Source organism: Melanerpes formicivorus, unplaced genomic scaffold (assembly GCF_026170545.1).
Source record: "Melanerpes formicivorus ecotype bairdi unplaced genomic scaffold, bMelFor1.0.p_v2 SCAF_2, whole genome shotgun sequence".
NCBI classification, from domain to species: Eukaryota; Metazoa; Chordata; class Aves; order Piciformes; family Picidae; genus Melanerpes; species Melanerpes formicivorus.
This window is the reverse complement of record NW_027142354.1, coordinates 46187554-46213379: the sequence shown is the minus strand read 5'-3', so window position 1 is coordinate 46213379 and position 25826 is coordinate 46187554. Positions and strand designations below refer to the sequence as shown.

Genomic DNA, 25826 nt, shown 5'->3' with positions numbered 1-25826 from the left:
TAATCATACCAGCTGGCACACCTACCATGCTATGTTTGCATCTTCTGCCACAAACAAATGCAGTTATATGGGATGATAAAATTCCAATTAATAAAAACAGGCTAGAAAGCTTAAAAGTGAAATTAAATGCACAACAGTGATCCCCTTCTGCTGTTTCTGCTCAGAGGCCCTGATCTCCTTGCTTTAACACAGCCATATTGCTGCATGCAAAAGTGTGTTATTTGATGACATTTTAAAAGGAAAATATTTGAAATGCAGAATAAAGACGATCTTTGCATGCCTTAGATATGAGCAGACAAAGAAATGTAAATAAGTAATGATAACATTTGCAAACAATGTCTTACAGTACTGACTTAAAACAGCAGCTGAGCAATAACTTGCCTTTTTTTCCTGTAAAACTGAAAAAAAAAAAACCCAACCCACACAGCTATCTCTTTCAAATGCCATTTGAGATTTAATGCTTTAAGTTATCAAATTATTAATATATGCTAAAATATATGCTAAAGCTGAGTTTCTGAAAAGTGCGAAAGCACCTGGAAGATTTTTAGTGCCTTCACTGTCTGCTGAGGAAACAGTCATGTCTCTGAGCAAATGCATCCCCATAAAGCAACACCAGAAAAGTCATTTACAGCATCCCCTAGATCTGCATGCTCTACTACAAGTAATTCTCACCACACGCAACATTGCACCTTCAGTGATATTTACTGTTCATCAGCCTCCTGGTTTAACAACACGTAAGAAGTCGATTAAAAGAATCCAAAGCAAAAGTCCATCAGAAGCTTTGTGTCCAGGCAGTGTCCTCTTACAACGGAAAATATGCCAGAAATTGGGACAAAACCACACTGGTATTTTAAAAATTTGTTTCATGGTTACTTGCACTTTCTTTTGTCCAAGCAGCAACACTACTTCCTTAAAATTCCTCTTCTGTTCATATTTAGCTTGACTTTGAGTTGCCATGTTCAATATGCAGGGGAGCTTGGAACTACTGCATGTTGCCTGAGAGTGTTTGCTGCACAGCTTCTCAAGTAATGCTGTCAGGAAGCTGTTTGTAAAGCACTGGGTTGTCTTTTAAAAGACCCACTCTAAATGGAGGGGAGAGAGTAGAAAGTCTTGTAGGCTTTTAATGGCAGTTGATAACTCAAACCTGTTCCCTACAGTTACTGTGGTGGGGAATCTGCATCTCCACTGAGCAGATGAATGTGTGTGTTACTGGTATTATTGTCAATGTGTATGTATTTTGGGGTTGGGTTTTATTCCCCTCTGCCAAGATTATAGGATGATATTATATCCTACTACTAGTATAGGCTTTAGCATGGGTTGAAATAGTTTACATACTTATTTCACTGTTTGATGCAACAGTGTCCTTCAGATGTTTGATTGCACCTGCATCATGGAAGGACATTGAGGCTCTTGAACATGTCCAGAGAAGGGCAATGAGGCTGGGGAGAGGCCTCAAGCACAGGCCTGTGAGGAGAGGCTGAGGGAGCTGGGATTGTTTAGCCTGGAGAAGTGGAGGCTCAGGGGAGATCTCATTGCTCTCTACAACTACCTGAAAGGAGGTTGCAGCCAGGAGGGGGTTGGTCTCTTCTCCCAGGCAACCAGCACCAGAACAAGAGGACACAGTCCCAAACTGTGCCAGGGGAAGTTTAGGCTGGAGGTGAAGAGAAAGTTCTTCCCAGAGAGAGTTGTTGGCCATTGGAATGTGCTGCCCAGGGAGGAGGTGGAGTCACCATCCCTGGAGGTGTTCAAGAGGGGATTGGATGTGGCACTTAGTGCTATGGTTTAGTAGTCATGAGGTGTTGGGTGAGAGGTTGGACTTGATGATCTTTGAGGTCTTTTCCAACCTTATTGGTTCTATGAAGAGTTCTATGAATACTATACCATCATACCAGAATTTCATCTTGGGATAAGAGAAGTGATTTAGCTCAGTGCTGTACAAACTTTAAGTCAGTCACAATTATGCTTCTGTTTGCCCCTTCAATTTTCATTCAAAGCATCTTTTTATTCATTCAACCAGCAGTTACTCTGTGTATATTTAACAAAGTGTTCTAAAGTATCTAACACAAAGAGATTCACAGCCATTTAGCTTACATTGTCCTACCATACTGATGTATATTGCTGATGTGATGTTAAAACTGAAGTATTTCATCTGCAGAGGATGTAGATGTTGCTTTAAGAGATGCTAACAGATAACAGTACACACTAATAAGATTAAAATTAAGTTATAACTGAGTGAATATTTACGATCCTTGCTGCTCATTAATTATGTACATCAAAGCTTTAGAACAACAAGACTTAATGGAAGTTTGTCCTCACAAACTGACAACAGGCCTTCAGCTGAGCACACTGTCACAAAGAAAATACTTCCAAACAACCCAACAAACAAAACAAACCCAAAAATACGCCCATGCATTGGTGATTTTTTTCCCCCTTCCTTAGTGTGAGGTTGTTGGGCAAAACACAAGCTCAGGACTTGAGTAAATTTTCAGTATTTGCCTTTAGAAGTCATCTATTTATTTTACATTTACCTTCCTATTTCCATGCACCAATATAAAATGCAATTTGTAAATATTAAAAATTCATACAGGAAAAAGTAATCACTATAAAAATTGTATTAAGCATGAAAGCATTAATTCAAGAGGTTAGCCACTCAGCAAGAGAACAGTAGATGGCCCATTATTTTTTTTCTCTTTCAGGTCTTTTAAACAGGCAAAGAACCCAAAGCACAAGAGGGAAAACCAGCCAATCTTTTGAAATTAAAATGAAGTACATGAAGAAAAACTCCTTGCTGTTGAACTTCTTACAAGGAAAGGTTGAGAGACCTGGAGCCAGGCTCTTCAGTGGCACCCAGCAACAGGGCAGGAGATAACAGACAAATCTAGGAACCCAGGAGGTTCTGTCTGAACATGAGGAAAAAATTCTTTCCTGTGAAGATGCTGGAGCCCTGGTGCAGGCTGCCCAGAGAGGTTGTGGAGTCTGCTTCTCTGGAAGGGATTCCAAACCTGCCTGGAGGCAATCCTCAGCCCTGGGTGACCCTGCTGTAGCAGAAGGTTGGACTAGATGATCTCTGTAAGTTCTTGTAAGCCCCTACCAATCTGTGATTCTGTGATTTTAAGCCAATCCCACCAAGGGCAAACACCTAATCTATTCCACCCTGGAAGAGAACTAGTTTTGTCACCAAAATGAAGGACAGGTTAAATGAAATCTAAGGCATACTGCTTTCTGTATAATGTGGAAGACTGTAGAACGTATTACAGTTAAGTACTACCGGTTCCTTCAAAACAGAGCCATATCTTCCAACAGTGTAGGAATAACATTGCTCAGATGAAATAGGATCAGTTGTGTTCAACTCCAAAACAAAGAGGGATACGATGGATAGCACACCTTGCAGCATAACTGCTCTGCAATAGCATGGGTCACTGCATGCACAAATCCACTGCTTGCTCTCTTCTCTGTGCAGCTGGACTCCTCATTTCTGCTGGAACTCCACTGTCTCTACTGATAATTTATTATTCTGCTTGCTTTTGAACAACTCATTTGCTGACTTCTTTTGATCCTCAATAAATAAACTATTCTTAGAAATAAAGTGCCAGTGTAATTAGTTAGGCTATTTTTAGAAATGTTGGCTAGCTGGCTATTTGCTTGAGAAATCTTTCTCAAGTAACACAGCTGGTTAAAATAACAGCAATTACAAATGTGTGAACCAAATCATATAGAGCTTAACCTCAAAAACTAACAACCCTGAAAAATATTACTTTGAGCAATTTGATTGCACAAGAAAGCATTGTCTCCACAATTTTGAGGCTAACCTAGTTTCAAATTTCAAAACTGTAAATCTTCCAGGATCATGAGATCAGTGAGCCATGTTTAACCTATGAGAAACTGCACAGGTTTCTCCTTTCATCAAAAGGCCAGTACTGATAAAATGATGGCAATCATTTCCATCTAAGTTACATGAACCAGTCAGATATAAGATCCCGTAACTCAGACAAATGACCATGACAGCAATTTGCAACCTTTGTGATGTTTAACCATGGATTCATTTAGCATCTTATCGCTGGTCTAGGCTTGCTCATTTTCATGGCTGAATCCATTTTTGAAAGACAAACCGTGTTTGTGCCACGTACATATGCTCATCCAAGCCCTTGGCTGTGCTCACAGGTAGATACCATACTTCCCAGAACACAAAAGGTTCTGTGCTGTTCTAGATATAACATACCAGGTATTCTAATCTTCCTAAGCTGGCTGTCTTGTTCTACCTTATTTTTTAAGTATTAGTCATTGATAAAAATACCATCAACATCCCTCAGTGAACTTGGTATTCAAACCCCCCTGCTGCATCCTCATTACAGTTGTTAGTTTGGTTCAGTAACATTCATCCTGTAAAGCAAGAACATTGTTACAAACCAGGAGGAATTACAAACTAAGGTTGTCATTTTCTCAGGGAAAAGTTAAGTCAGTAATGAGGGGGCAGGGAAGCTGTAATATTTTTCGGTGGACATGTTAAGGGGAAGAGTAACGAAAATACATTTCAGAGTACTCTCAAAACTCAGATCTCTGTCCTAATATGTTTTGGAAGCTTTCCCCCCATATTTTACTTTACTATTTTCTGAGCGAAAAAAATAGGTCTTTAAAGCAAACAGTGTGCAAATCTAACCATTAGTTAGATTTTACTACTACTGGCCATCTGTACAACAGACCAGTTCCACTTCACTGTGGACTAAGATGTGATCTCCAGTTTACCCACCCACAAGAATCCTCAAAATGGGGTTCCCTTGTCTCAGTGCCTGTCTACAGTTACACATACCCTGCCATTACACAGACTGGATTTCTAATACTAAGACTTTCCACCAAGGCCTGTAGCAGGGAGTTTGCCTTGCAATTAGAACAGTTACAGATTTAAAAATAAAAGTTTAAAAGGTTACACATACCAAGACAATTCCTGAATTCACACTGCTCCTCACTCTAAAAAAAATATGAGGAACCAAGTGTGTCCCTTAAAGTTTAGTTCTACAGCACAGCTGAGAGGGATCAAGGATGTGTGCTAAGCTCCAAAGCAGATGGAGTGATGGATGACAAAGAAGTTTTAAAGTATTTCAGCTTTTTATCTATCTCTTTGCAGTACGCTGGGTAATAAAAAAATCCCAAAACCCCAGCCTTTTCCAAAAGCCTGTCAGAGTCTTAGAGATAAGCAAAGCTCAGCCTGAACATGTACTTAAGGAAACATCAGCTTTCTGCAATGTCTTATGACAGATTTTGGTTCCTGTTACTAATCTTTGTATCCGAATATCATCCCCATGGAGTCATGATTACTGAGCTCCACAACTGTCACAGGCATGACAAAGGAAGCTGAATATTGCTTCTCATTTTTATGATCTCTCTTATTGTCCTCTAATTCCTTTTTCAAGTAAACTCTTCTTATAGTTTCTCTTCCTTCTCATTTTTCCTTTTCCTTTAGTCTTTTTTCAGTTTCTCAGCAGAATAGGCAGTGGTCTCTAACATGACAGAAACACTCTTGCACTACTGCCGTTCTGCTTCCCATGTAACTGCAAGTCTTAGATTTGGCATGGCACATATTCAAGCATAAAAAAAACCCAAGCCAAAAGAAAACAAACAACACCCCCCCCTCCCCCTCCCCCCCCAAAACTGAAACAAATAAAAAACCCAAGCCACCAAAAAGAAGAAAAGAAAAAAAAAAAAATAAAAACCAAACCAACCAAAAAACCCACAGCCAAAAATCTGACTTCTGGTAGAAGAAAGAAAGAAGCTATTTTTCCCTGTTTGAAGTGTTGTCATCAGAGAGAAGGCGTGGATGTAACGGTACCAATACTGCTGTATTTCAATGTGGAAATGACCCTTCCTCAGTGAGGTTAGAAGGCTGCAGACTATCTCTCTTCAGGTTAAGTACATGTACTGTTAAAGAAAGGTATCACAGGATACTTATTTGTGAGTCATTATGGGCTCAGTAGGCATAATGTACATCAACATTCTCAATCCTGCCTTGAAGGCACCACCCCTTTTGGAACTTGAACACACATATTATTTTGCTGAACTACTATGCTAAATTTAAGAGGGCCTTCCCCATGCCTAAAAACTGTTGTCAGCAAAAGACAAGGGAACCAGGAAGCTACTTCTAGAGTTTCTCTAAACCTTAGTAGTCTACTCAAACCCCAAACTTTGATGCTTTCCCTTACTAGCCTGTTTCTGGAGTTTTCAGCATCCCACCAGGATGCTGAAAGAGAAGATGATAAAGAACTCTGGTTGTTTTCCAGCAAAGTTAGTTTCAAGAGAAGCATCACAAGATCTGGTCTATTTTCAAGTTGGCTGCTGTCACTAAGAAAAGTGTCAATTTTTTCCCCTCCTCCCCTTTCCCATTTTAGAAAAGGACTGTTCTGAAGAATTGCATCAAAATGGAGCAGTCCAAAATCATTAGAAGAGCTGCACTACTGAGCTCTATGAACAGTTAAGTACATTCACAACGGCCAGAACTTGGACTGGAAACAGAAATGTAACAATAAAAGGCAAAATGGTGACCCCTGAGATTATACAAGGTATAGGAAAGCTCTGTCTGAGGGACTAGGGAGGCTAGCTTCAGTCTCAGAAGCAAGCCAACAACCTCAGTTGTTGGAGCTATCCAAGAGTTTGTAATGTCAAAAGCAACGAAGAGAGATAAAGGAAACAGCAATATGTACTGCAAAACAAACTGCCCAGTTTGTACAACAAAATGCCTAGACCTGAAGTAGTTAATTACATGAAGTCTGCTTGCCAAGGCTCTGGAACTGTCTTCCTCTCTACGAGCAAAAAGAAAAATAGTGGGAATTAGAAAACACTCCTTCAGAGCACCTGCTGCGGGTACCCAATATGGTCTTAGCACCCCTGCTGCAAGTGGAGCATAAGGTAACTGGAAGGGGCTAGGATACATCTCATGGTAACATAATGCAAGCAAATGAGGCAATATGTTAGAGCAGCTGGATAGGGTGTCATCATAAATTCTTGGCATGCACTCTATCCCAGTCCCTGTGCTATCTCAGCTCTCCAGCACTGATCCAAGGAGCACAGCAGAGTTCTGATTTTCAAGTTTGGATGCATTCGCTTTTTGGTCTGTGAAAGGAATCAGCAGGGCGTTGTGAAACAAATTCATGCTACTTTCTTATTTGGGCATCAGAGGTCTTATCAGGTGAATGACAGGCTATGTGCTACATGTTCTGCATCACAAGCCCACAGTATTCAAGTTGTAACTATCCTTCTATGTTAGGTTCCTGTTACAATCACTTACAGATCATTTTAATTTCCAATAGGTTTTTAAAGTGAAGTTAACAACATTGTGCAAATCCTGTAAAAAATTGTGGTCGATTCTCTTGCCTCTTCTCACAAACACACCTGCCAATTTCTGCAGATTTTAAAGAGGTTTTGGCTAGCATGTCCTTAGTTATTTCCAAAATATGTTAATGAAGAATTTATGGAGATTTTCCCTGTGTGCAGCAGTTATACAGACAATTACCTTTGTAGAAATCTAGACTTGTCAATTGAAAAACAAAACGTAAAATACTTCAAAGGGCACCTTGTACGCACAGCTATTTAGTATATGACAAAACAAAACAACATCACAAAAAACAAACAAACAACTCCAAATCATATAAAGAAAACTTAACACCCTCCTGCATCTACCATGTCAGTGGCAGCAATCTGTGAGACTGTTGGAGAGCACCCCCATCTACCCTCAAAAAATATCTTAAAGTCAAGACCACTGACCGGAATCAAGACCAGATTCAAAGCCTGCTACAGAAGAGGTCCCCTGTATCTGACACCACTCCCCATAACACAGCAGTTTTCTGTAACTGATCAAACACATTCAAAGTTGAGAAAACAGTTTTCACCTTTTCTTTCCTTTAACCTGAAAAAAAAAAAAGCTTATTCATCTAGAAATTGAATGAGAAAGGCAACAGAGTGAAGAACCTGAGGGAGATAAAACAATTTTGCTGAGAAAGAAATCCAGGGGGAGTGCAGAACTGCTGAGTGAGTCCAACAAAGTTAACAAAGATTAAACATTGCCACTGTTTATGCCCTCAAGTAGTGAGGCATAGCATTTCACTTAGAGGTTTCCAAAGCCTGTAAAGTGTCTCAGAAGTTCCTATTAAAGTGCATAGCACCATTAATGCAGCTTACCAAGGACGGGTAGGGTTTATATACTTGGTTTGAATGGAAACTGTGTTGAGACTAGCAAAAAATTTAATCTGAAATGCTTGTATTTTCATATGTCATCTTAAAACAAACTCTTTTGAGGTTAATCACACACAAATAGTTGACATTTTAGTTTGGAGGTTGAACTTATATCTTTCATTTAGATTTATTTCACAAAGTCAGAGAGAAAAATCTCTCTTAATACAAAAAGTTTTGAACAGAAGTCTTGCAGTTTTTTCTACCAAGTCTACACACATCCTCCTCCTCTTCCAATTCCACAATGTGGTGAACAGGCCTCTCAAATTCTCATTTGTGATGGACCTTTCCTACTTCACACACAAATAAACCTACAAGAGACAGGGATAATTATCTTTGGAAAGTGGAAATTACCCATTTTCTGAAATAACATATTTGAGACTGGGACAGCAGATTTCTGGTCTCTTGCCCAAGGCATCTCTTATTACTTTATGTTGCAAAAAAAGCTTCCCTTGGGATACTGTGAGGGACAACTGATTCCAGCATACTCTATAGGTTAGGGCACTGTCCTAAAATGGCTTTTGGTTTCAACATCATCTTTGGTTTAGGCAGTCAGAACCATAACCAGAAACTGGTTTTCATATATTCTTGTTTAGTGATTCTAATTACAGTACTATGAGATACAAAAGGTGATAAGAAGGATAAGAAAAGTAACTTTTCAGTGTTCTATTTCCTTCCTCTGCAAGCAAAATACACACTGTTTAGATCCAGTTCTCCAAGTACTCATTTTTCAATGCAACAATGCAACAGAAATATTTTAGAGTCTACAGGGGACCCTGCTCAGCTACAAAAGTCTTCTTTCTCATAATCCCCTGCATGACAAGAATTAAGTCTGTAAAACAGGTCTACAAACCATTCAAGCTTCACCACTCACTGCATTTGAGACTGGAAAAAAAATACTCATTCTGGATTTTCTGGAACAGAAAGCATGTCTTTACTGTAGTCACACTTGGACTCACAGTTAAGGACAAGGGAAACCAGGGCAAAGCCCAGATCAGATGTCCTTCTTAGAGGCCAATTAAAAAAAAATCCAGCCCTCCAGATAACAGAACATTTTTTCCTGAAGAAAAAGATATCCTGAAACATTTAGGTCCTGACAGGTCAGTAACTTCTTGTTCAAATCTGCAGTTTTAGACAAGCAGAAAACCCTAGCACACCTTCTAAATAAAGCTCTCATTCCTTTCACTTCTAGCAAAGCCTCCTGGTATTGCAGAGCTTCTTTTCCCCCTACAAGTGCCAGCTCCTCTAGATAGTATGTACATGTAATTCTTCCTAATGGCCACAGGTTCCTACTTCGGTTTATCAGTCCATTCCTTCTCACAACACTGCACAGTCAGCAGCAAGCAAGAAAGAACATGGAAACCAAGAAAGTAAACATCAGCAGTGAAAAAAAAGGCAGGGTTCAAGGGAGGAACACACAGCTGAAGCCAGGAAAGCTAACAGTTACAGAGCAAGGTCTGCTGTTCTCCCCACAAAGAGAATTAGTGCCATTTCCTCTAACAGCACATTTGTGGTTTTGAAATCTGACAATTCAACCCAAGAATTCAGGTTAACAAAACTAAACCAAATTTCAATTATTTTGTCTACATTTACATATAATCATTAAGAGGAAGAAGAATTTACATATTGAAGTGCATTCTTATTAATGAATGAAAAGTCAGTGTGGTGTAATCAAACCTATTCAAGCTGCATGCATTCAAGTCCATGCCTTCATACTCTCAAACTTTCCTAAGGGGCTGAAGAACTCAAGGCAGAAATTGTTTGTGTGTAAATATAGTCTATTCATATGGAGATATGTCCAACAGGATACATGTCCTACGAGTCCAAAGAAATTATTTTACTCACCTTTCCTTCCTCTTTTCCTTTTGAGAACTTTTCTTTCTTTGTGGTAAAGTACATGGGTGTTTGGTATTTTCATCTTTTTTCCCTTTCCCTGAGACACAAACACATCTATGTGGCACAGGAAACATTTGTGTCACCACTGTTTTCAGCATTCACTATTCCTAAGTTTGGAAGAGACCTCAAAGATCATCCAGTTTCTGGTAACCAAAACCTCAGAGTGCCAACTGAGTACAGCACTAGGAGAACACAGCCCTGTAGGAGAACTAGGGGCAGAAGTGACACTGAAATACCCAAGAATCACAGAATCTTTCTTTCATCTTTGCCTGCCATGAAGAATTGCTCCACCTGCTCAGTATCCATGCCTTACCTTGATAGTTCAATCTTCAGATAGCAACAAAGAAAGCAGGCAGAAAACCCATACTAGAAACATAAAGATCAAAACTGCAGAATAAAAATCCTGCTAAGCCAAAAGCAGTTGGAAAAGGTGGAGAAATCTGAAAAGTACTCTACTTCTGTCCTACTGTTCTGTCATGATTGGAAATTTGGGCTTCAGATGTGTGAAAACCCCCATTTCTGAGCGATTCTCTACAGCCAGTTCTTGCCACATATCTCACTCCAGTGCTCCCCTCCCACAAAGAGCAGGTGAGGCTTTTGTTTCTCTGCATCAGCACAGAGCAAATGCACTTCAACCATGCAATTGGCAAAAACTCTAATCACAAACACCCTGCCAGGTGTGTCAGGCACTCCTCAGCCATGACCTATCACAAGAACTGAAGTCCACTGCCAGGTTGCTGCAGTAGTAGCCTCTATTACCTCCTCTCTCGCACAGGCAAAATTGATGAGATCTGCTACCGATGGCTCAAATGAGTTTTTAATCACAATGGAAATTGCTGCTTAAGCCTAAAAAACTTACTTGCCATTAAATTCTTGGGGCAATGTTACTTTGAAACACATTAGAATTCCCCAGGTAAAGGAACAGTTCAAAGTAATCACGTTACTTTCATGAAAGGGGTATAGCAAAGGACAGAAAATGCCTAGATATTGGAACTCCTCTCACAAAAGGAAAGTTTACTGCTTCAGGGAACACAATATCGATGCTATTATTTATAGATGACAATCTCATTTACAGTAATTTCCTGCAACAAACAAATAGTATTAGTTTAATTCTTTGTATTAATCTGGCTTTGGGCAAAAGAAAGAAGAAACAAATTTGGAACTTTTCTATATAGAACAGGTGTGCAATAAACACAATGGGCCTTTCCTAATGTATTTCCATCTGATATATGCTGGGTTTCTGTTTTGTTTAGGCTTTTTGTTTGTTGGTTTGTGTTTTGTTTTGAAATCCTGATTTTAAGCTATTTAATTCTGGAAAAACAAGAAACATCACCCTTTCCACTACTGTTTTGAATATCTTTGCTGGAGACTTCTTACCTCACTGCAGCAAGGCAGATACAGTATTGTGTGTTTTGAGAGGATAGGAAGATGGAGGTTAGCACATCCCCTCTCAATCCCATTTTCCCAATACAGGAGACTAGTAAAGTTGTCTCATCACTAAAGGCTGTCCATGTGAAGACATGAAAGCAGCATGCCAGGGGGCAGAGCTCCCAGCAAAAGAAGCAACAACATCAGGGATCACAGCAGGCAGTAACAGGCTTCTCCAACCTTGGGATTTCAACAGGCACTTATAAACCATACCAACTGCCCTGAATTCAAAGTATTCTTTCCTAAGCAACAGTCAAATATCTATGGTACCTTGTACTCAGGTTATCAACATCCAGGCTCCCTGCAACACAGAGGTTGTCCCTCAAGCCAGTAAAATCTTTTATGATTTCTACGTTACTTGGTATAAGCAGACTGTCTAAAGCCCGCAACTTTGGCAGTAAATTAAAACATAGAATCTTCAAGTTGCTTCAATTGGAAAAGACCTCTAAGATATTGACTCCAATCATCAACCTAAATGCATCATGGCCATTAAAACTGTGTTCCAAATTACTATGTCCACACATTTCTTGAACACCTCCAGGAATGGGGACTCCACCACCTACCTGGGCAGCCAGTTCCAACACCTCACCACTCTTTCAGGAAAGAAATTTTTCCTAATATCCAACCTAAACCTCTCTTGGCACTATTTCAGGCCATTTCCTCTCTAGTATCAGGTGATAGGTTTTCATGCAGAACATGAAAGATTTGCTTAACTGTAGGTTAATTGTGGTTGCATATGCAGCAGTTCTAACATTTCTAGAATCTGTTAGACTGCACAGAGCCACACTGCTGCCTGGCCAGGGACAGATTGAAATAGGAGCTCTCTTTGGCTGCAAAAAGGAAAAAGAGAAAAGTCACCACAACAACTCTGATCCCTTCTGCTAGACAGCACTAGGCAGTCCTACTCATCTGCACAGGAATAACATTCCTATGGGCTTCCTTAATATCACAGACTCATGTCTAAGTATCTTGTTTGGTGAAAGCTTCTTTATATTTTCCCTCTTTTTTTTGCCTGCATTTTGTCAACATGGTGAACAATCCAATACAGGGAAAAAGAACAATTTTCCTTTTATTGGCCAAATTACACACTCAGTTATACTCAGTGGCTTCCATTATGAAATTACATTTCATTACTGTGTTTGGCCTTAGGCTACTAAGAAAAGAAATATTGTTCCCATTCTATATATAAGGAGTCGAAAGCCCTTCTTTAAGATAGGCTACCAACACTGAGCAGGCAAGGTTCAAAACCAGAAGCATACCCTTTGCACTGCAGGAACCAACTTCACAGATAACAAGAGAGACCGTTAGCCACAACACTACCAGAGTCAAGCCTCCATCCTATCCCGCACAGGCATCTGCCCTGATCATGTAACAATGTCCTAGGTCTCTCAACACAAGCACATGGCACCTGTATACTATATTTCATACTTCTTTGTATCAGAGTTGCATTACTAAGTTTGCAAGTTCAGGAAAGACCTTATCTTTGCTCCCCGTCATAGTTAACTGAATGTGTGAAGTTGAACACGAGTCTATGCTCCTAGCATATTCTGTGTATGCTCTTATTCTCTGAAATTGGTTAACAGATATCCACAAAGCATTAGATACAGCAAACAGTGAAACGTCCTCTCTTATTTTAGTTTCAAGATACTGTACTGAGAGAGTTCTTAGTAACTGCAGAGAGAAAAGAAGTCTGACGAGACTGTTGTGCTCTACTACAGGTACAGTGCATCACGGGGATGCCCACCACAGCACAGACACTCTTCACTCAGGGAATCAAAAACACACAAAACTCACTCTGAAGTTGGAGGCCAAACAAACAATTTGAAATCCCTGGTGATTTGTCTGTGTGTGACAAGGTCTGAGGACTTCCTCAAAACTCATGAAAGTGATGATCTATCAACAAGCCCAGCCAAGCATTTGTTAGTTACTTAAAAAGATGCAGCTGAGTCCTAAAGTTTGCTTCTGCCCGATTTACACATGCCAATACTTAGGGCATCCTCCTCCCAACTCACATCACTTTTACTATGTGACTGTTCCTTGTTCAAGAATCGTATCTTCTCTTTACGATGCCCATTAAAAATGACAATGTACTACACTATGAATATGTTCCAATTAGGAAGGAAAGGGGAGTTAATAACTTTGCAGGGCCCTCCAAAGATCTGAACAACTGTTCTCATTTCACAGCTCACTGATCCTTTAGAAGCACTGGTCCTGGAAATAAAATGGTAATTCTTATTAAACTGGCTCTGTCTCACAGCCATTAAGTTTTTCTTATGCCCTAATACAAAAGCAAACCTTAAGGATGATCAGCTTTAAGGAATGGAATAAGCAGTTCTGACCAACTGAAAGGCACTGGTCTTTTTCATTTGTTTTTGTTTTGTTAATTTCCTTTTTATAACTCTCGAACTGCTGTTTACGTTACAGCTGTGAGGGAGTTCAGTTTGCAAATTCCTATCACTTCTGTTTACATACAGGCACTATTTCTGTATTCTAAGACTTCTAGCAAGATGCATGTGTTCTGTAAGACAGCCTACTGCATGACACGTCACTTCCAAACACAAAAGTTTAATTCACGTGATGTCACATCAATAAACTGTTCAATAGCATGTGAGATTCCACGATATTCCTTGAAGCCTCAGACTCCCAGCAAAGCCAGTCCAGTTCCTTGGGAGGGTAAGAGTCCTCTCGACTAACCCACACGTGCAATGAGCAGGCGCTAGCAGAAACAAAAGGGAGCTGGAACAAAACATTCTGTAATACAGATGGAGCACAGAGGGCCAGTTTCAGTACTCATTACAGGGCACTACAGCAAATAAACACCACAAACTCTTTTCCCCGAGTTAAAATGTTCACAGTCTCTGTAGTTTTACTTACAGAGATACAATTGTCGTATGCTAATGTGTACACAGTTTCTCTTTCAGACCCACACGCCTTCTCTCCCTTGTTTTTCCCTTTACCAGCACATAGAGAGAAAGTAGCTCCTCCAAAATATTTATCTTGGTTCTCTTTGTCTGATAGCTTCTTGGAGACTAACACTTGTTGGTGTAGATACTTGACTAACTTACAGACACAGTAGGTTTTTCCAACTTGAAGCCTTGCTCATTTTTAAAGAATCTTGGGAAATTATCCCTCAAATTTAATTTATTGTGGCCTTAGCCAAAGGGTTTAATACATGGCAATAAAATAAGTGGGAAGCAAGACATTGAAAAGAAACTTGTCCAGAATTGAAATTGGATATTTGAAGTTCAGAGAAGCCTATTCTGACATTGTTTTCTTCCCTCAGTTAAAGCCAGAGATCAAATATTAAAACAGCACCTCAAGCAAGGCTTGGGAAAGCCCTTGCAAATTTTTGTCTTAGCTACAGCTAGTACTTGAAGAATGGATTATAGACCAACAGGGGGTACTGCCTTTCACTCCAGCTGTCCCTAACTGGCCTCAATTTGCTCTGCCACTGATACTCAAAGAGCACTTTCAGGAACATGGCCTCTACAGCAGTGATCTCACCCTGCCCATCTGGGTCCACTGTGCATCACCACTTATGTAGCTTACAAATAAGCAATGAATTAGTGCCCCTGCAGCAGATCTTTAGACAGAGGCTACCATTGGTTCCACTCTCCTCTGAGACCAGGGAAATCTGGCCTTGAATGGGTAGATGACTTGGTTCATGGTGTCCCACCATGGCAGCCTGGAGTAAGGCTAGAGAAGGAGTGTGCACTGCAGCTCCTGCAAGGACAACAAGCACCAGGGCCAAAGCACATGGTGATTTTCTCCCTTCCCTCAAGTAGAAAAAAAACACCAAATAAAAAGCACAAACCCCCACACACACAACAAACAACTCTATGTGATTGTAATAAACCAGAAGTTATTTTAGACTGGAATACAGAATTACAGTTTGCAATATAACAAACATTTGGCTTGTCACTGATACAGCACACAGATCACTTAGTATGGCTCAGTGATACATTGAGTCTCCCAACTTTGGAAGTTGGTATCAGCACAACATTTCCCTTGACCACATCCATGTTAATTTTATTGGGTTAGATCTCCAAGAGCCAGTGGCCAGCTGGACTTGCACATCTGCAGCGTAGTGAGAGGAAAGGAAAAAAGCAAAAGGTAACATGCAGCACCAGACTTGGAGCATGGCTTCTGTCTAGTTGAATGAAACCCTGGTCCACCTCAAACCAAGCAAAAGCATTCTGTCACTGCCTCCTTCAATACACTAAGAAACTGAAAATGCAGTCTCTCTTTTGTCTGTGGAATCTACAAGTTTTGTGTTGGTTTTGCAGTAGAACCCCTTAATGTAGCAGTTAAAAATCCATCTGTATGTACTAGATATTGGGTTTAAGGAGAGCAGGCAGAAGAGACAGTCAGAGTTGGCGATTCATGAATGTCAGACAGCCCTTGTTTTCTACCTTGACTCCTGAATCACACAGCCCAAAAATAACTTTCAATAAATTTCTCATTAAAAGCATGACTTCTGCTTGGGCCAGAACCTGCATATTTGAAATAGCCAGTCTTGTTTTCTAAATATCAAAGAAGTCATAGAAAGATCCATTCAATCAGATCACATTTTAACTGGGAATAAGTATTGTTCATAAGGTCCTTTTTCCAGCTTTCAAATGTCATTCTTTAAATATAGCTGCATCACTTCTCAAAATATTAAAAAACAACAAACCCAAAACCTGTGATCATAAATCTTTCCAATCTAGATGACAGCAGCAGGCTCCATATCACTTAGCTTTAAGTGTCTAACAGACAGTTATCTAAATCCAAATTAGCTTTGTGCACTCTCTTCTGCATCAATAATAATAGAAAAGGTCCTTTTGGGAGAGATTCATCTGTTATCGTTAGACAGCATGAAGTCTCTGAACACATCAGTTTCAAATCCTTCGACAAAAGCAAATGCAGACGACCAGCTTCAGCTGAAACAGTTAATTCTTAGATACCTAAGCCAGCCTGCATGGGGTACTCTGACCCTTGGTTAGAGTGCTCAGAATATTCAGTGCTTTAGTGGATTAAGTAACTTCAATTTCTTTATTCTCTCAAGATAAAAATTAAAAACTAATATCACCTCTTATCTGAAGCCTGCTGCTAGGAGTCGTCTGTGACTATGTCCCAGAATCAGATTTGGCTTTTGGCTAAAGCACTATGCTGGACATCTGTATATATGTGTGGCATGATGGATGCTTTGTTCTTTTCTTTAGGATTCTGATGTACAATCAAAAATCTTACCATCTGATGCATCCAAACTGATCAAAACTAGTGGCAACCAAAGCTTTCACACAAAGCCATTCATAGCTTAGGTATTAAGAGTTAAGCATCAATTTAGTACCCACTGGTCATTGACATGTTAATTCTTTGCTCAAAATGCCTGTATCAGATTTCTAAACTACAAAGCTGTACCAAAGGAGTAGGACCATAGCTTAGAAAAAAAATCCAACAGGATAGATGGCAAAGGAGCCCTTGGATATGTAGAAACTCTATCTCTTAAGCTGTAGCCAGTCTCAGTATTGTGGCTTCCTGGTTTTCAGCAATTAATCTCAAAAAAGACAGTGCTCTTTCATACCTTACCATTTATGGTTACAGAAAACTTTGTAATAGGGGAACTAAGTTAGGAGTTCAGCCACAGCAAAAGAAAACCAGAGAAGAACAGGAAAAAAAAAAAAAGAAATCATCTCTTTCAGCTTTAAGTTCCATCACTATCCCCAGTTTGTCATGTAACAGAAGATTTTTCACCTGAGAAAGAACCATTTCCTCAAAAACAGTAAGTATATATTCAAACAACCCTTTTTCCTTGGTAGCATGCATTCTCTTTGGGGTTTGAGAAACGCTGTGGTTTTAGAAACAATCTTTCTAACTCTGCAGCACTACAGCATAGGAGTTCAGTTGTCCTTTGTTCTGTAACTGGATGCAATCTCCTAATTCCTCATAAATATTTGTAAAGATAACAGTAGTGTTTTTACAAATTAGGAGTCTGCAGCCCATATGAGATCAGGGCATTTCTTCATTTTAATGATAAATAAACTTAATGGCTTTAAGAGTTCAGCATTCCTTTAGAAGCCATGTCTACCTCTAATTAAGTTAGAGAGGAAGCAGGCACACGCAGGAGCAGGCTTCCCTGAAGAATGCCCTTAAATTGATTCCTTGTGTGCAGCCTTGTACAGCACTGAATCCAAAAGAAGCACTCTAGAAATATTTCAGAGCTGCTGAACTGAGCAGGCCACTTGTTTGTTTGTTTCCTTTAAGAAACATCAGGGTTAAAAGCAAACAGAACTACTCTTCAACTGCATCCATTTTTAAGCTAAAAAGGTGCCTTTCTTCATTCATTCTAGTGTCACATCAGGTAAACAGATCTTTAATAAAGGAAAATGAATCATCACATTTCATGAAATAAATGTAGCAGTCTTCGATGACAGTCAAAAAGTTGCTGCTTCAGGTTTCCAAGACAGCTGCAGAAGTACATGGCAGAATCTTATTTTCTTGGCACATTTCCATGGAGGTTTTAGCATCACCTTAATCTGTTACACAGTTATTTGTGGTCCCAAATGCTCAGTCTGATTAAGCAGTGGGTTCTTACCAATTTGCAATGAATAAAATGGGTGTTCCCCGACCACACCACCCTTGAAAATGTAGACTTATTACCAGCAAGAAATTAACATAAATGAAGGAGTAGGAAATAGAGGGTGGGGAGATGGGGAGCAAATACCAATGCAAAAGTAGTTTTGACTTCAAGCCTGTTGTCTGAGTAAGTAGTGGGGGAAGAGATGAAAAAAAGATGAAGGCAAGATTCAAATAGAAAGGAAAAAGAATTCAAGTGGTGTTAAAATACTAACAGAAACAAGTGGATAATTATGAGTGATCAAACTTATTCTGCTTGCAGGCAGTGGTAAATATATAACCTGTGTAGCTCTACCATGGCAGCTCAGATATTAGATCTACAATTGCTTTCTGGTTCCCACACAAGGCACTTGCCCAATAATGTGGAAACAAACAGCATGCTCCTCTTACACACCCACATAATCAACATTTTTTGTGTTGCCTGCACAAGGTATTTTGAGAATACAACAAGGTAACTATTAAGCTGGCCCTTGATAGCAGAAAGCAAATGACTATTTTGTTTGTAGAAGCACTAAAGGCCAAGGAATCCAAGCCTGTTTGAAACTCCTCGTCACTTTAGAGATGCTAATGACATGAATCTCTCTTCTTGGTGTGATGCAGTATTAGCGCTTGATGCTCATCTGACAGCAGTACATAAATGCTCACTGGAAATTCACCATATGGTGCAGGATAAACCAGCTCCAAAAAATGACTAGCACACTGTTAATATTTATTCCCAGCTGTAATTTGAGAGAAGGGTTTAGCACCCTTTCTTCTGCAAGCAAGCAAGATTAATTCATCAGTGCTACCGCTGCTGCCACAACCAAGGTAAAAGCAGCCTGGAAATGCTTGAGAGGGAGATGACATTTGATCGCAGAGGTGACAGTACTGGAAACTCCTCAAAGGATGGAGAGGAGGAATTCGAGATGTCCCACTCAATATCAGATATGTCTACTGATCAAAACAGGGAACTCTATTCCATGCTGGAGCAGATGGCATCCCCAGAATTATCACCAGCAGCTGTCAATGTAGTGATTATACATTGAAATTGCACAGCTAATGTACTGTATAATTTAACTAGACTGAAGAACAAGATTAGGGAGAGGGAACATTAGAAAAAGATTTGGAGCTTATATTTTCCTAATAATTACAGGCACCCCACAATTTTCAGTTCAAATGACACGTTTAGGTTTGCTCTTGAAGGCCAGACTAAAACCCATGTTAGACACTTCAACATCTTCCAATTCAAACTCACTTAGAGACTTCCTGAGCCAATGAAGTCCACTGCAGGGCTTCATTTGTCAGGGATTTAATGTTTGTTGTTTTTTTTTTCCAGGGGAAATACTTAATTACCTCTTCCAATATTCTTCTTAACATATGTTATCAGAGATAGAAGATTGTACTCAATATTCAACCTGAAGAAACCACAATTTAACCTTTTCAGCAATGGGGAAATTGCAAAGAAATGTGTTTGTCTGCATGCATACAGCATTGCTTTGTCTTGAGAGCCAAAAAAATGCAGGATTTTCAACACAAGAACATAGAAATATGCATATGAGGTTTCCTTCACCTGTGCTTCCTCTTCAATTATTCTGCACATGCATGAAACAGTTTTACATAGTTGTCTGCTCTTCTAAATTTTCAAGCATGAAAAGAATGCAGCAGCAGCAAGTATGTATTCCAGTTTTCAGGACCACATTTATAGCTAATGTGGTTCAGCAATGCAACAGTGACGTGAGCACCTCTGATTTACTCTGCCTGAAGACCTAGATGGTTATTTTCTATGTTTATAGAAGCACTCAGTGAGATATTTTTAGATGAATCTTTCTTGTTAACATTCTCTGCATAATTTACATGTCTTTATTCTCTTTGGGGTAGGGCACAGATCTGAACAGGATAGTAGCCCCGCAGAGACGCATGGTCAGGCAGCCCAGCTGGTGTCAGGATGGGGAACAACACTGCTGATAACAATGAGAATACCTCTTGGCTACTTGGAAACATTTCCAATTTGCACACAAATTCCTTGTGTGTCTCAAAGATGTAGCCTGACAGCTTGAGATGACTAGGAAGGGTGAGCTTACCTGGGGAGTGTGTGGCTAACAATGAAGCAGACTGATGGAGTAATTCCATTTCTTATTTGGTTAACGGTCACGGAGTTGTTGTCATGTAACAAAGGGTCTGATGCCCCACCATTTCTCAGCATAACTAGGACAGCTATGTAAACACTGTTGTTCATCTAGAACTCAACACTAGAACACTAGTCTAGCACTAGACCATTAGAAGTTTTCCAGAAGTCATGGCAGCAGTACCAATCTTGCACTTTTTCATTTTCCCACAGAAGTGATTAAAGATTAATCATTGTTAGTGCATGCGAGAATTTATTGCTAAAAACACAGGTTCTTGTGGTTTTTTAACTACTTGTCTGTGTTTATCTTCTTAGTGTATTACAAGAAATTGCTACTTAGGTACCACAACTGATGATGTTCCCCTGTTTCATTTTCCTGTCTAATCAAAGCTGAACAACAGACAAAGGAGAGTCAGTTTAACAACAGTTGGTTTTAAGATTCTGTGTTGTGTACTGTTCCACCATTAGTTTGGAATTCTTTGGGGTTTGAAAATGTTATTTCCATTACACATCCACACACACACCCACACACCCCCCTTCTCTGCCCACCCACCCTCCCTCAACTGAAAGAAATGTCAGAACTTTCAAGGGAACAGTCACTACTGACACTTCCCCAGGTTTCCTGGCAGGGTGCATGTGCCTCTGTGCATGGTTATACACAAGTAGGCAGGCACAGCACAAGCACACTGGCAGTGTGTGATGCCACATATGCTATTTATAGCCCCACAGAACAAGAAACACACAATACTGCCTTATTTAAAGGCGTTAACTCTCTATTAAATTCAAAAGCCAGTAAACTGGTAAGGTTCATCTTATGGCAATTTCCAATGGCAGTAAATCATACAGGAACATAAGAAAAACAATTCCCCTCAAAGTATCATACACAAAGGTCACAGGGGTTATTAATGATGATTTAAAGTGAAATTAAGTAGGGGACTGGTATTCTAACAACAATGACATTCTTGAATGGATGAGACCAAACAGCAAACATGCAGAAATCAGACCTGGGCATTTCTAATGCTATATTGCTATAATGCTATATTTCATAATTATTCAGTTCTTCTGGAAGAAGCCAACAACATTTCAGACTAATCCAAAACAAAGGCAGAGTGTGAAAATTATTCCACTCTAGGAAGATTGTCCCTTCAAGCAGCCTTTACCAACACACGACATAACATCTCTTATTTCAGAGAAGCAGCAACATGAAACAGATTGAATTAAGGCCAAGTACAACTGGGCTGTGAACAGCACTCTCTCAAAAAGTGATCAGGTTTTCCTACCCCATCTCCTAGCCTACACAAATACACACATGCTTTTAAAAGGATTTATATGGTAAAAATTGAAACACCGAAGGAGTCTCCTACTAATGAAAGATCTATCTTATTTGCAAAAATGGGCCCATTCCTCCACGAGATGCATCATAGTTCAGAAACTTGTTACACAACTGCTATACATGTATCCAATCCTAGTTGCATTTTCCCCTCTTTATTTTGTATTTTATTTTATACCAGAAAGAAATTATTCAGACTTCACAACTCTGAATCATGTTGGGAAAAAAGCTGGTGACTGCACAGAAACGAGGGGAGACAAGAGCCCTGTGCTTGGGACTGGGAATGGTTGTGTGCTCCATGATGATGTACTTTTTTATTGGGATCACCATTGTGCCGTTCTACACTAAAAGGTAATAACAGTCATTTGTTTACAAGTACAAAGCTGCCTTTCCCCACTGCCCCCACCCCATCAGCATCAAATGGAATTCTTTTAAAAGTGCCAAAATACACATTGTGCAGTAAGTACACATTGCTCAGCCTGGAAAAGAGGAGACTCAGGGGTGACCTTATCACTCTACAACTACCTGAAGGGATGTTGTAGACAGGCAGATGATGGTCTCTTCTCCTAGGCAGCCAGTACCAGAACAAGAGGACACAGACTCAGGCTGCACCAGGGAAGGTTCAGGTTGGATATTAGGAAGAAGTTCTATACAGAAAGAGTGATTGCCCATTGGAATGGGCTGCCCAGGGAGGTGGTGGAGTCACCATCATTGGAGGTGTTCAGGAGGAGACTTGATGGGGTGCTTGGTGCCATGGGTTAGCTGTTTGGGTGGGTTGGATTGGTTGATGGGTTGGATGCGATGATCTTGAAGGTCTCTTCCAACCTGGTTTGGTTTATTCTAAATTCTAAATAATATGTTCTTGAATAGCTCATAAGAATTTAGGACAGAAGAAGAAGAAAGAAAAAAAGTGAGCCAAGAAGTCATCAGGCATTACAGGCAAGCCTAAGGAGTGAACAATCATCTTCATGGCTAGAATGAGAAAGACTACAACGAAACACTTACTATGAACACATATTTTTTAAACAAACAAACAAAACCCAACCACCAACCATGCTTACCAAAGCTTGACAGTGGAAAATTAAGTCTTGCATAAATGGAAGGGGGGAAAAAAAGTTTTCCATATGCAGGAAGGAGTGTTGCTTCTAATAAAGCTATAAAAACACAGAAGTCATGCTAAAACTGGTGAGTTGAGAATCTGTGCCTTATTTCCAAATCAACATCATGATAAACTGGGGTTTTAAAACAATACCTTGTTTTGTTAAATTTGTAGTGTTTGGACAACAGAAACTGTGTGCAAGGTACTCAAAGTCAGCGTCAAGGACCAAAGTCAGCGTCCCTGCCCAAACAGTGACGGCTCAGAAGATGAGGATGTCTTTCCCTATCCCTGCCTACAGGTGCGGGTTAACCTGACAGCCTCAGGACAAGAGGTTATGCTGTATGCGACTGAAGATACACTGGAATTAAATCCTAAGGTACTTTCAACACAGCCTGAATAATCACTCTCTGCTTTAACAGCTTGGGGAAAAAGGGATGATTATTTTTAAAGTAAGCAGCAGAGTAAAAGTAGGATTTGTTCATCTTTTTTATGTTAATGTCTGTGGTTAAACCAATTTCTGTGTTAAAAAACACTCCAGAAATTGAACAGGTTTGGATTTTGTTTTAATCATTGAACACTAAGTTTGCATTTTATTCCTTGTCAAGGAATTACACCAACCAATCTAAGGTGTTTTTAACATTTCTGAACATTAAAAACATGTAAGTATCCGGGATGAAAACTTGTTGCAAGAAACAGTTTACAAGCTGTGGCTTGCTCGGTTACCTGAATTCTCAGAAGAGAGACTGGTAGTTTAAAACAAAACAAAACCACACACAAAATGACAACCAGAAAGCCCACCCTACCCCCCAAAAACCCCCACCAAACACCAACCAACCAAAAACAGCAAAAAACCCATCCCCCAAAAAAAAAACCCCAAACCCCAACAACCAAAACCCAAACAAACAAAATCTAACAGCATTTTTATTGAAGCCTAAGTAACTTTGTATTCTTTCTACAAGTCATACAATCACAGAACAGCCTAGGTTGGAAGGGACCCTAGAGATGATCTACTCCAACCTCCCTGCCATGGGCAGGGACACCTCTCAACTAGACTCAGATGCTCAGGGCTTCATCCAACCTGTCCTTCAACAACCCCCCCAGAGAGCAGGCACCCACTAAGTCCTTGGGCAACCTGTTCCAGTGTCTCACCACACTTGTACTGAGGAACTCCTTCCCAAGATGCAGTCTAAACACGCTCTCCCTCTCCCTTGTCCTATTGCTAAACACCCGTATGAAAAGTCCCTCTTCCAGCCTTCCTGGAGGATCCTCTCAGGTATCAGAAGGCAGATGTAAAAGGACAAATAAGAAGGCTCCAATAGCCATGCTTTCCTCTTATTTTTTTACTAGTCACAAGCAGGAGGTGCAGAGTGAAGTAACTTCAATTTCCTGCACACTGACAAGCCACGTGTGAATTTCAGAGCAGCTAACACATTTCTGCTATGATGGTAACTAGAAGCTCTGCTAAGAATCCAGGCTTGGCACTGCACTAATACAGCAGTCACAGAGACTGCAAGTTTTATTTCAAACACAGATGTGTTATTGGTTTCCAACAACATTATTCCAATCTGCAGACTGAGGGCATAGACACACACTGACAGAGTCAGGGAAACATGGCAAGTGGGGTGTGGACATGAGGAAATCAAGATATTCTCCAGGAATTCCAGCCCAACCACGGAAGTTTTATCTATGCTGGCATGTTTGTTTCATTCAAGCTGACCTAGCTATAAACCTTGTATTAGAGTATCTGTTATAATGAATTACCTTGATTTCTTATTTCAGTGCTCATATGTCCCAGACAAGTCTGAGAAAGAAGTTAAAGCAAAAATAGAAAAGATTGCAAGCAATTTCAAAAACCACCAGACTGTGCCATGCTACTACAACCCAGGAGGAACGCAGACCAATGTCATTCACAGCAGACTTTATCCTCCAAAAGGCCTCCTCTTTGTTTTTCTTTGGCCTACACTCATGTTTACTGGCGGATGTCTGATTATTTTTCTTGTAAAAATTAGTCAGTATGTTTCTGTTCTTTCTGCTTGGCAGTAGAAAATAAAACAACAATCTAACACAGATTGTTGCAAAATATCAAAGCACCTTTGTCCTGCCTCTCTTCATCTGTGTTTTGTGACTTTTAATATACCAGGTGTCAATCCAAGGGCAAGCATTGCAGAAAACTTTTCATCATGATCAGTAAATCAAAATGAGAGCAGGATAGTACAAAACAGCAATTAACAGCAACACTGGTCAACATGCAAAGTCTAGATGGTTACCTATAAGAAAACCATAGAAGGTAAAGTGACCTGCTCTAACACTTAAGAGTCATACTGTGTGTGTCAGCTGTTAAAAAACCTAAACAAACAAAAACCCCAGAAGCAAACAAACAAAGCAAAAACAAACAACAAACCCACTAAAACCCCAAACAAACAAAACAAAAAACAACCAAGCCAACAAACAAACAAATTATACAGCAGGAAAATTATTTCCAGAGAAAAAGCATTTAAACCTTCCTATAACACTTCCATGAAAGGAATCCCTTCGTATATAAGAATCTAATCATTCTCATTCAGCAAAGTGCAGCTGGCATAGGTGCTGGTGTTTAGAGTGACCAAAAGCATTTGCTTATTGGGATAGGAAACGGAAGAGAGTCTCTTTTGTCAGTTCATCACAAGCTGAGGCAGGAGGATGGCAACTGCTTAAAGAGACAGTAATTTGAGCAGGAGGATAGCTGTTGAAGCTAATGTACCATATTAGTACTGTACTGGAAGTGAACAAGCTAGATGAACATGGAGAGATTTACAGAATAGGCTCTTTGGCAGTTTTGCTCCAAAGATGAGTTCCTTTTTCTCTTTGATCACATACCTCTTCCTATAATACATCCAAAATCTGATGTTACCTTTGCTAGGTGCACATTACCCTAATTGCCTTCTCTCAGAAAAGTAACTTTTTGAAGATGTATTTTATACTTCTTGCTTCTTACAATTCCAGGCAGACTTTCAGAAAGGCTTAGCATGCTAAACAACTTATTCTACATTCAGCACCAAGTGCAAGTACAGAGAGCACCTGAAAACACTTCAGGAAAAAGAGAACACAAGATTAATATTATAGATGGGGGCAGAAGAGAGAGTTGTTTGTAAGGC

At 39.9% G+C, this 25826-nt stretch overlaps 2 protein-coding genes across 2 annotated transcripts in view; one reads left to right on the top strand and one right to left on the bottom strand.

Moving 5' to 3' along the window:
- Nucleotides 1-25826, bottom strand: part of KCNIP1 (potassium voltage-gated channel interacting protein 1) — a 410482-nt gene that overhangs the window by 358639 nt on the left and 26017 nt on the right. The gene's annotated exons all lie outside the window — the stretch shown is intronic.
- KCNMB1 (potassium calcium-activated channel subfamily M regulatory beta subunit 1) lies at nt 17133-24779 on the top strand. The gene is made up of 4 exons (XM_068158754.1): nt 17133-17305; nt 21775-21944; nt 22867-23068; nt 24472-24779. Exons 2-4 carry the CDS (start codon nt 21808-21810, stop codon nt 24733-24735), a joined length of 603 nt encoding a protein of 200 aa, XP_068014855.1. The 5' UTR covers nt 17133-17305; nt 21775-21807; the 3' UTR covers nt 24736-24779.